The following is a 12,608-nucleotide window of genomic DNA, read 5'->3' as shown; positions in this document are numbered from 1 at the left end:
AAGTTTGCAGATTTCAATTGAAAATGTTGTCCTCCAAGTCAGGCTTTAGTCAGTGTGTCTAATTTTGAGATGATGCCATGGGTGTTCCTTACAAAATTCGTGGTCCCACCACGCTGTTTGTGCCAGGACAGGACGAATTTTTTTTTGTCCCCACTGACAAAAGTTGTGGATGGTACCGAAAGAACCATCACCAACAGTCACGGTTTTCTATCACTCCTCCGTTGAGGTAGCTAGCTCAACGAAACGTGTCCCATAACGAGGAGCTACAATGCAGCCGTCTGCTGATTGGTAGTGATGGTCGTCACTCTGGCTGCCGTTAAAACCCTCCGGTTGTTGTTTTGTTAAGTCTATTTTTTGAAATGTCGGCTCACAGCTTTATTCGGACTTGTGCCGGCGCTGCGGCCGCAACCTCTGCATTGGTCCTGTGACTACTGTTGTGTAATGACGTTACATTCTTGCGTCGTTCATAAACCCGCTACATTTTAATGGTACTGTCTGCGGTGGGACCACACAACAAGGTTGGATCTGGGTGTGTTTCGCTGTATCGGCCTTCCCCGGTCCGCTCCGGCACATACTTCTGTGGGACCAAGGCGAAAGTGCTTGTTGTCGGTGCCCCTGTCTTCAAACTGAAGACAGACAGACAGACAGACAGTCCTGCCTGGTTTTAACATTTGTGATCGGTAATGACACTAAACCTCCTTGCTTCCCCTGCAGGTTTTTTTCTGTGATTCCTCTTCCGGATTGAGTTTCATCAACACCCCCTTCAGAATTTGGCCCGGATCAATGGTGTCTCTCAGCAGCAGGACGCTGGTCTCGGAGAATGACCTGTTCAGGGACAGCAGTAACCTGTTCTCCCTCGGCTTAGGGGACGGAGCCCGCAGCGAGGGCGGCAGCTCAGCCTCCTGTGACAGCCCCGAGGCCGGTCAGCTGGGGACCATGCACAGCTCCAGCCCCGGGCAAGAGGAGGAGGAGGAGGAGGAGGAGGAAGAAGAAAAAGAAGATGAGGGTGAACGTCTGCATATTTTACTGAGAGAAGGGGAGTTTGCCAGTCAGGATCTGAAGCTTCCGGAGTTTTCTTTCCATTCGTCTTCCCCGTTCTCACCAACTCTGGAAGACATTGAGGAGTACCTGATGGAAAAGATGGAACTGGCCAAAGAGGGGCTGCTGACGCCTAAAGAGGAGTCCTCGCCTCTCCCGTGCAGCTCTGCTGGCTCTCCATCCTGCACCGCTCTCCAGACGGCGTCCTCAGAGACTCTCAATGACCCTCGGACTACCACTGCCTTTGGCACTTCCAGCCCAGGGACCCCTCAGAAAAAGAGCCCGGCTGATACCTCCGCTCAAATAAACCCTTTTCCTTCCTCGGTAACCGCCCCGATGGTTCTGGGCGGTCCGCTGGTCCTCCAGCTCCAGCCTCTTCCTCTGTCCCAGCCCCCAGCTGCTTCCCCTCCTGTTGCCCCGAGTAGCAGCCTCTGGCTCACTCACCTCGTCATGGGGCTTCAGGGCGCAACAGGACAGAATGTCACCCTCCTGGCCCCCCAGGTTCCCTCGACCCATACCACCTTGTTATCCCTGAACAGCGGAGACAACAAGTCGACAGATCAGAAGTACGTGAAGATCGCCCCGCTGCCCATCACCATGAGGACTCTTGAGCTCACGGGGGTGGCGGGGATCGGGGGCCGGGGAGGCGGGGTGCTGAAAGCGGTGGCTCCTCGAATGACCAGAGTACCACCCACAGACAGGGTCCACAAGTGCTCCCACCCGGGCTGCGGGAAGATGTACACCAAAAGCAGCCACCTGAAGGCTCACTTCCGTCGACACACGGGAGAGAAGCCGTACATGTGTAGCTGGCCTGAGTGCGGCTGGAGGTACGTAGTGTGGGAAGGGGGGCTTCAGTTAGTCAATATTGTAGCACTACACATCGAATCAAGGTCCATCAGACTCACCAGATATCAAAGCCTTCAGATGCTTTTGATACTGAAATGAAGCCGAGGTATTATTATTATTATTACACAATATCAGTTAAACACGTGATAATGTTGAGTGTTGCAAAGGCGATATGACTGATATTATATGTTGACGTCTCTGTTCTCTCGACTTGTACTTCCCAGAACCAGTGCTCTTTCTCATTTTAGACCCAGTTTTAACTAGAACCAACTGTACAAAGTTTGGTTTTCTTCTCTTATCATATTTACGTCTGCAGTTCCCACTAGCAGTGATAAGAACAGAAAACACCAACATACTCATGTGGACTTTACTGTTTGTCAGTTCATAGTTTATCAAACATCAGAAAATTCTTAATATCAGACCTCACATCAATGTTTTAAGTCAAAACCCTAAGATATTTACAATTAAACGTGCATGAAAACCAAGAACTGTACATTTAGGCAACATTCAACACATTGCTGCATAAATTTTTTTCTGCAATGTTCCACACATCATCTCTTTCTCAACTAGCTCTAATGGCTTTAATATCATGGTACTTGTGCCACAGATCTTCTAAAAGCCCCATGATTTTTAAATATCAGCAACCGATGTCAGGGAAATTCCCAAGAAGCTGCTGATTCTTTCAGGCCTTGTTATCTTTGTCTCAGCTTTACCCAGAAAACATCTGAAGCCTCTGAAGATGGTAAAACGAGTCAGCTGATGTTTGATTATGAGATAAAATTCTCTGTTCATCTGTCATTTGATTTTTCAGTGCTGAGCCTAACCTGGATTTATCCGACATCAATCAGGGAATGATTAACTTCGCCAAACAACGTTGGGGCGACGGTTATGTTTTCATCCGCGTGTATTTATTGGTTTGTATGAATGAATGAATGAATGAATGGACGAATGAGTGGCGGCTGGCCAATAAAGGGCGTCAGGGCAAATGTATACACTCTACTGAGTGCACATTGCAGTTCGGGTCTGAGCACTGACAGTACATCAAACCCTATTGAAACTGTAGGGATCATTATTATTAGGGACTGAGCTTGAAAGGCTTAGAGGCAAGGACCCTATTGTTTTTGTTATGTTTCTTATTGTATTTGTAATGTTTCTTCTTATTATTATTGTTTATTTCCCACTCCTGACGCCTCTGAATTTTAACCCACTAAACACGCTCAAATATTGATCAAATTTGAAATTAAGTGTTTAGCAAGGTGTAGGGGTGAGCTGGCTTTCAAGATAAAAGTCCCCAATTATTTCAAAATAGAAGTCCTTTTTGGTTAAAACCTTCCAAATTTATATTTGATCAATTTTTAAATGGCCCAGAGGCTATGATTGGGCCCGAGGCCAAAATTAGGCCGACCCCGACAGGCCAGAGTGCGACGTTCCGATCAAGGCTGCTTGCAGCTTTAATTGTCATTATTATTTGTCTGCCCGAACAGACATGTTTTTGAGGGCTTCAGCTACACAACCTTTTGTGAAACTTTGCCCATTCGTCAGGTCCAGTGAAAAGTTCGATAATTTGGGGGAGTTACACATGTGACTTGTGAAATGGCTCAACGGCGCCACCTGCAAAATTGGAAAAAGGTAGCTCTTTTGATAGAAAAGAGGTTGAAGAGCAAAAATTATCAAAATCTCTAGCAAAGGTTTGAGGCCATGACCACGCCATGAAAGAGGAAGTGGTGTAAATTGGCTGAACATAGTCGGATTGACCTCAAATTTGATACGTTGCACCAAAGTCTGGCCATGATCACAACCAGATGATGACTCTGTCACAATGCCATTTGAAGGCTTGGCAATGATGAAGAACGCCATGGAACAGGAAAAGCAATGTAACGAGACTGACCGTGAGCAGACTCAACTGAGACTTTATATGTTGCATCATAGCCCAGCCATCGTCACAAACATATATATGATGACTCATAACGCCATTTGAGGGTGTGGCTTTGACAATGTTCGCCATGAAACAGGAAGTTGAATGTAAATGGAATGAACAAGATCCAATTGACCTCAAAATAGATACACAGCATCAGAGTCCGGCCCTCATCGCCACCATACAACAATTACGACCATCAACCATGGCGCCACCTGCTGGAAACAGGAAGTGTGGTGCACATGCTCAGATTTGGCTCTAACTTCACACGTTGCTTGAGAGTCCATGTCTGATCACATTCAAAAGACCGTCACAGTCATCAGGCCTGACGCCCGTACATTAGCATATGTGCAAATTAGCATGTGCGTTTGCATTTGCATACATGTTGATTAATTAATTACCATCCACGGTAATTAGCATATGGGTTTACGCTGGCATGCGCGCTAATAAGCATATACACTAATTAGCATACACACAAATTACCATATGTTCTAATGTTAGCATCTGGGCTACTTAGCATACGCACGAATAAGCATAATTAGCATGAGAGTCAAAATCTGATCACTGTCAACAGACACAACTCCGTTCTGGCTGAAACTTTACAAGTTGCATGAGAGTCCGATTCTGATCACAACCATAAGATGGTTACATAATTCGAGCATAGCGCCACCTGTTGGTAACAGGAAGTGAGGCGTACATGCTATGTTCTGGCTGAAACTTTACACTTTGCATGAGAGTCCACATCTGATCACAGCCATATGACAACTACCACCATCGCCATAGCAGCGCCTGCTGGAAACAGGAAGTGAGGTGTACATGCTTCGTTCCGGCTGAAAATTTACACGTTGCATAAGAGTCCACATCTGATCACAACTGGCGTAACGCCACCTGCTGGAAACAGGAAGTGAGGTGTACATGCACAAAACCTAGACATGCAACACATTCCAATATGCGTTGGTGTGTGAGGATCCGTTCAACGCTGCTTGCAGCTTTAACTATGTTTTTGTGTAAGAATATTGGATTTAATGGAAGCTTTTTTAAAGTGAGGAAAATGATCGGATCTCATGTGATCACCCCGAATCTCCCGGAAGTACCTCAACTTGACTCTTGATGAGGCACTCATTAAAATAGTATTTCAAGATTTTGTAGAATATTTCGAGATAATATTCAAGCGTTTCAAGGTCAGGATAAATAGATATACATATATTCCATTGATATTTGATGAAAATTGAACCTGAATCACACCAAGTTCATGTCATTGAAAACTTTCTGAATGGGGAAAAAATATCCAAAAAGTCTGTGAAAATCAGTGAACACAGTTTTTGTTCCAATAGCCTTTAATATAGATAGATAGATGAATAGATACTTTATTAATGTTAAAAAGCAAACTTCAATTTTTCAGCAACCTACATACAACAAAAGACCAAAAAGAAAATGGGCAGGTTCGTAACCAGGGCCCAGTTGTTCAAAACTCGATTATCGTTTAAATACATTTAACCGAACATTAACTTAAACAGCACTGTTATCTTGTTGTTCAAAACTCGGTTAACTTTAACCGAGTGTTATTTTGACATTAAAGTTAACGCAGCTCCGGACCTCCGCTAACTTTTTAACAGTGTGGTGAACTCTCACCATGGCGTTCACTGGCAGCGCTGCGTTCATGATGCCAGTTCAACAAAGGAAGGATAGGGTTTACCGTGGACTTAACTTTGATATGAGTCACTACTGTAATGAAGAGTTACACCTTTATGGAGCCCTGGAGTGGCCATTGAAAAAATGTATTAAACATATATAAAAAAACATATATAAAAAAACATATATAAAAAAACATATATAACGCGTGGAAATTAGATAATTAGTAACCTCAAATTAATTCAATTCAATTCAATTTTATTTGTAAAGCGCTAAATCACATCAACAAACATCTCAAAGCGCTCTTACAATGATAGAGTACAACAGAACCCAACTAAACCCTTCCAAAGCAAGCAGATGTAACAAGCAACAGTGGCCAGGAAAAACTCCCTCGCATGGAGAGAAGTTCATAAGAACTCCCTCTTCAGGAAGAAATCGTGGGGCGGACCCTAGACTCTGGAAGGGCGGCCATCCGCCTTGACCGGTTGGGGGGAGAAGTACATGGGATAGGACAGGGAGAGAGGCATAGAAGAGGGAGAGAGAGAGTGGCAGACAGGCGAGATAAGTACAAATACTAAGAAAAGTCTATGATGAGCGTTGGTCTGATGATGAACCAATCTCAGTCTGGAGTTAATAACTGGAGACACTGAGTTACTAGCTTGTTTCCTCGGATTATAATTTTTCACCAATGCCGCTTCCATCCTGTCATATTTGCTGTTATGGACGCTTTAAATGCCAGGGACCACATTAGATATTGGTGCTTTCTAACTAAAGCCTGTGAAATACAGACATGTTAAACTGACCTTGGTGGAAAAAGAGGATCAAATTCTCAGCAGCTCCAAGTCCCGTATTCCCTCTTTACCATAAATAAATTAGGTTTGGGCTTATTTTTCAACATTTGGGCATTACATACTGAATTTTTGCTCCTTTCACTTTATTTCTGGATGTGTCTGAATCAAATGCTTCAACATCAGGGAGGAATGTAGATCTACTAGAATGATAGAACGCAGCTCTACTGCCGTTTCCAATAGCAACCTCCAGTATGTAAACACACGCTGATCAACAATAAAAGTTCTCCTTCACACAAAGCGCCTATAAAAAGGCACATTTTATGGCAAAAAAAATCAGAGCTTTCATTTACATTTATGTATGTAGTTTGTTTACAAGTTACTGATGAACCAAAAGTATCACTTCATTATAAAGAATTGCTGTGGGGTGTCTCATACCGGAGCAGCGCAGCCTTATACAGACATCTCCCTTCGTGAATCTCGCAGCCAGAGAATAAATTATCTTGTTCCCACGCATTATTTATTTTTTTTCTCTCTGGCCACTCAGTCAACTTTCTATATTGTTCTCTCTGGTCAAAAATAAAAAAAGATGAGGCAACATGATGCCTCGTCTGATCATCCCAGCTCAGTTTTCATGTTCCACTTTAATATCCTGGTAGCAGCATTGTTTGTCATGTTTTATGGTAGTTTTACAGACGAGATGAAAACACTGTACTGCCGTCCACCACAATGTTTAAGACAAAACACGGAAGCACAGAGACTTGAAAGTGGGCGGAACCTTGGGTGGAGCGGCGTCAGGGACGCTAACCACTGTTGTTAACCTCACAGTTAATTTTTACGGCGACGTCAACTAACGGGATGACTAACCATGTTTTAAACAATGCATATTTAACAGTTGGTTAGCTAACTGCGGGTTATAGATTTAACCAGCGGTTAGGGCTCAACCAGTGGTTAAAATAACCCAGTTTTGAACCACCAGGCCCTGTTTGACATTCACACTTGCGGTGAGTACAAAAACACTAAAATCGACCCAAACAAAACACTTTTGACCTCAAACTCTATACGTTGTAATCCAACATAAAGTGAATAATTGCCGCTGTCTGTGACAGTGAGATGAAGAAGTGGAGGACCTCTGTCTGTGACAGTGACGTGAAGGAGCACTGTCTGTGTCGTTCTGTGTGGTTGCCGACCCCCGACTGAGATAATGCTAAATACAATGTCTTGAACACTCATGTTGGGGTCAGCGTTTGATCAGAATATGCAAATTACCCTAGGGATAGGCTACCGGACGGTTCTACACCATCAGAGGTAATTTACATATAAACGAATCCTCAAACAGAAGTAAATTGTTATTGACAATTGACAATTACTGATCACTAGCGGTAGACCACCAAAGTAATGGATTACTGGAGTAATAGATTACTAAGTACCAAGTGTAAGTTGTGCAAAGCTATAAGGGTTGATTAAAGTAAATAGTCAGTTGTTGGCCAACAGCTTTGAGTTATAAAGGGTTACCTGACGGGAGGCACCTCCACAGGTGCCAGATCGCTAAGGCGGTCCACCAGTGACACGACCTGTCAATAGGAGTGACTGGTCACTCCTTTGTTGACAACTGCGGGTCAGTGGTGTGAACTACCGAAGCGTCTGTGGACCCACAGGAGGCGACTCGCTGAAGTAACCTGGGAATAACTCAAGCTGCTAGGCGTCACAAATGGCCATTGACCAATCAATAAACAACAGTATTTGATTACGAGTGGTGATTAAATTACGGAAAGTAATCTATGATTCAAGTTATCAATGAAACAAACCTGCGATTTGTAAATTAATAATTGAAGGGAGGCTAAATTACTTCAGTGGAGTGAACCACCGAGGGTGGTCTGCACGTAATTTAGACTGGATTGTTAATTCAGCAAATTTGGTTATTTATTTAGTAACAATCAGAAGTAATCAAGGAGGAGTTGGAATCAATTAAGTAAAGTCATGGTTTACTAATTAATACAATGAGTTACTTGAATGCGCTAAACCATTGAAAATGAATTAAATGCAGTTAGGATTATCAATTGGATAAACTTGCGCTTTATGAATTAATCATACTGGATGCTGAGATGCAAGAAAACCACTTAAAAATGATTAAAAGCAATCTTGATTATTAATTAAATAAATCGATAATTAATAAAGAATATGAATTATCTATCTGCAATGAAGTCACCTGGCAATAGCTTTAGAGGCAATTCAAGTTGTGATTAAATTAACTGAGTAATAAATCAATTCAAGTTGTGATTAGGTTAACTGAGTAATAAATCAATCAATAATAGTGCGAGTAATTAACCACGAAAAATGCAATAAAACACTTAAAAATGATTTAAAAGCAATGCGGGTTATCCCTGCCATAAACCTGCATTCATTCGCCAACAACCCATAAGTGTGTTAAAATCATTGAAATTGATTTAAAACGTTCAAACTATGAATCAATTAATATTACCGTTACTTAATCAGAGTCGGGGCACCAGCTGAAGTTAGGGTCTTAAACGAAACATCAGTCTTAAAAGAAAAGTTAAATTAAAATAGTTAAATTATTATTCCTGATTGAAATGATAATCGCACTTTAACTGAAGCAGGAAAGGAAGGCTATAAATCCGAGCACTGACTGTTACAACCAGCAATTGTCACTTAAAAGTACACAAAAACCACCAAGAATCGTTCAATTCAACTATTAAGTGTTTATTAACGAACATCTATTCCTAAATCATCAATCTACGAATCACATCTAATCAATAAACATCAAGCAAGATCTCATAAAACAACACAATAGAAAACAAGAGCCAGCAAATTAAGTGTGTGTGTGTGTGTGTGTGTGTGTGTGTGTGTGTGTGTGTGTGTGTGTGTGTGTGTGTGTGTGTGTGTGTGTGTGTGTGTGTGTGTGTGTGTGTGGATGGGTGTTCGAGTGTGAGGAGCGGTGTGTGTGTGTGCGGGTTTGCGGAGCGAAGGGGTGTGACTGAGTGGTGAGGGAGTGTAATGACCACAAACGTCCACCAGCGTGAGGTAGACGTCAGCGGTCCCGTGCAATTACCCAATGTGGCCACTGGGTGTGCGACGGCGCGCAGAGCGGGTGCGATGACTTAATGCAACCACCAGATGGCGGCACGAGAGGTTGCAATTACCCACGCGACTACCAGAGGGTGCCAAACGGCTCAGTGACTCAGAGTGGGGAATGGGTGTAATTACCCACACAGTCACCAGAGGCGCTCGGCGTGCTCTGCCAGGGATAGCGTGACGTCACTGAGCTCCGTGCACGGGCCGTAGCCGACGGGAGCGCACCGGATCTCTCGCAACGGAGAAATCCGAGCTGCAGTGAAGTACACATGGTCCCAGGGATGCAATGAAAGGAGGTGCTCGGAAACAGCTGCGGCTGCACCGTGTGCTGGTTAGCGAGAAGAGGAGAGGAGGAGAAGAGGAGAGAAGAGAAAGAGGAGGGGGAGTCTGACTGTGTACACTGGCGCGACCGCCTCAGCTTACACGCACAGAGTCCCGATCGGCTGTTCAGGCAGATATGGACTCTTGGAGCAGAAGCGTGAGCTGAGGATGGGGAGGCTCGTGCACGCGTGCGGTGATGCGCGTGGATGCGCGTGGATGGCCGTCCATATGCAGACACAAAAGTACTTAGGAACGAGGGATCGGCGTCCCAAAGTTACAAGCACCAACAATAAACACACAGCAATAATAAAATCATGTTATTGTAATTCCTGCCCAGACTCTAAGCCTTACTTGGTTGGACGAGAGGGAAACGTGCCTCCGTGGCCAGGTGAAATCCATCGATTTGTGGCCGCGGGCGTTTCTCTGGCGTCCCAGAGAGTAGAAACCGGAGGTGAACTATGGAGGGGAGACCCGTAGTGTGATCCGAGGAGCGATCAGGCGCTTCTTGCGATGGGGGGGAAGTGAAAAAGCGATGTTCAGGTCAGCATGCAGAGGAGCGTGCGGATGCAGCGCACGCTCAGGATCCAGATGAGGGGAAAAAAAAGAAAAACAAAAACAAAGGGAATTCCAGCTTTTCCTGAGCTCGTACAGCGAGATGAAGGAAATTCAGGCCCTGTCCAAGTGAGTTAACACGAGGCACTTTGTCTCCTTACGAAAAGATGCGTCTGGGTCCACGCGATTTCGTTTTGGAAGAGGATGGGTCTCTTCCCGGGCCAGAATTTATACCGTTACGTCATCTTCCTGGCAACCCGCTGCGTTGGCCGTGGCTTGGCCAATCCGCGCGGGGTTGGCTTGCGTGTCACCGGGGCTGATGACCCGGATGATGACGGGGTCTTTGGATCCAATGGCGAATTTTCCAGGGCTGAGCACATGGTTTCTTTGTTCTCAAAGAAACATGGCTCACCCCCCCTCCCCCCCCCCCCCCCCCCCCTTCCTTCATGAGGGTGAGTGAACAAATGATTTTGGCTCCAACACTCATTAAAGATGTATTCAACTTGTCAGAAACTGTAAAACATCCCCGAACCGATCAGTGCCTGGAGTATCAGTCCGTTAAGGCTGTTTTATGCTTGACGCATTGGGCATGACGTACAGAACTTAGACGTGCGGAATCAGAATGAGAGAACATGTGTGCCATTTATACTACACACGGCTCCCGCTCCCAAACTACAGGGGGCAGTGCATCGCAAACACACTTCCACCGCAGTATTAAATTAGAGCAGAAGAAGTAGACTTCATCACCTTGCTTGGGTGCTGAAACGGTTAATCATCCACTGGTAAATAGCCGATCAAGTAAAATAACATATTTGAATGAATTCTTGGGGGAGAAAAAAAAATACTCCCAGTGGGTTCAAACCAGGACCTAATAACTTATCAGATGGGGGTCACTACCACCAGTCGACAGAGGTTGCATGTGGAATCCACAGTCAGAAATCTGGACAGTGAACCACTCAGTTTGATCTGTTCCATGCAAATATTGCTCTGAATTTAATTTTCCCTCTATTGAAGTCTGACACTGAAGCAAGTTGGCAAATTTTGTGTTTCCAGCTTGGATTCGGATGGCTTTATGCATTCTCGTGTCTTTAAAACCAAGTATTCAGTCCTGCTCCTCTTCAGCTCTGGCTTTTTTTCTGCGCTTTTCTGTCCGTGTAGTCAGAAAAATTTGGAGGCGCATGGAGCGGTGACGTGCCGTGTGAACAGGGGGCATGGAGGAGCGTGGCTGCTGAAATTACGTAATTCGACCACATGGAACCGTGCAGAGCTCGTGGAGGCATCAAGCATAAAACAGCCTTTAGTGTATACTTCTTAGAGGAAGAAGCAGAGGATTTAGTATTAGGAGGGAGTTGCTCTCAGTTGTCATGACTGGTTGAGACTTGGTTTAAAGTGTTCAGTAAGTTACCAGAAAGTGTCAAGCAAATAGACTGTGCAGGAAAGCTAAATGCTAACCTTCACAGTTCTACACAGAGCAAAGAACCTTGAAGTTCAGGATTTAAAATGTAATATGGTAGTTGAAGATTGTGATTCAAAAGGCTCTAAATAGGGCAATGGTTTCAATGGTTTCAATGGTTTCAATACCAAGCTATAAATTTAGAGTTTACTGCGTGTAGCACATTTAGTCCAGACAGGAGCTTAAAAAGCTAGAAGCGTACGCTTTTTATATTCTTATCTCTCCATATAAAGCATATGAAATTCATGGCACGGTAAAGGTTGCTACATGCTATGCAATTCTACGCCATCCCAGCCGAGAGACAACAATCATGAGAGAATCCTGGTCCAACATCTAACTTTGAGACCAGTTCAAAAATAAACGTTGTCGTGGTCTTTGACAAGTCAACCTGTGATAAAATTCTGACACTGTCAGAAATTAGTGGTGATGGTGATGCTGCCACGACCTGCGGCAGCTAACTAACTCATAGAAATGTCGTGGCCAAAGTTTATTGGATCATGTGGTACAGTATGGCTAGCTGTGAACTTATAAGATTGTTAAAACTGTAGTTTGTAGCCGGCCTGATCCTTTGCTACTGGATGTTCAGCTCAGCTATAATGGCGGGACTTGGAGAGCTCTACATTTTCTCAGGTAGTACACACTGTGAAAAGTTTAAGAACCACTGATCTAACTCTGCCTTTGTGCTGCCAGGTTCTCCCGATCCGACGAGCTGTCTCGCCACCGTCGCTCCCACTCGGGGGTCAAACCCTACGAGTGCTCGCTGTGCGAAAAGAAGTTCGCCCGCAGTGACCACTTGTCCAAACACACCAAGGTCCACCGCAGCTCCAGGCCCAGCAGGATCCTCAGAGCCACCATGTGACGGCCCGCGGTCACGCCTATCGCGGTCTGGAATCCGTATTCCGCTCCTACAACCCCCTCAGGACTTTTTGGTGCTTCACAAGCAGAACTTTGAGAAGAATCCTGCTGTTTG

General features: G+C 44.6%; 1 protein-coding gene across 1 annotated transcript; it reads left to right on the top strand.

Annotated features, from left to right (window-relative positions):
• Positions 1-783: 783 nt before the first annotated feature.
• On the top strand, positions 784-12,542 carry LOC308108817 (Krueppel-like factor 15; the record flags this gene model as incomplete). The annotated part of the gene is made up of 2 exons (XM_080462061.1): positions 784-1,865; positions 12,329-12,542. 2 exons carry the CDS (start codon positions 784-786, stop codon positions 12,495-12,497), a joined length of 1,251 nt encoding a protein of 416 aa, XP_080318187.1. The 3' UTR covers positions 12,498-12,542.
• Positions 12,543-12,608: the final 66 nt, after the last annotated feature.

This window comes from Lipophrys pholis (assembly GCF_963383615.2).
Source record: "Lipophrys pholis genome assembly, chromosome: 4".
Taxonomy (NCBI): domain Eukaryota; kingdom Metazoa; phylum Chordata; class Actinopteri; order Blenniiformes; family Blenniidae; genus Lipophrys; species Lipophrys pholis.
The sequence above is the reverse complement of the archived record's forward strand: the minus strand, read 5'-3'. Positions and strand labels throughout refer to the sequence as shown.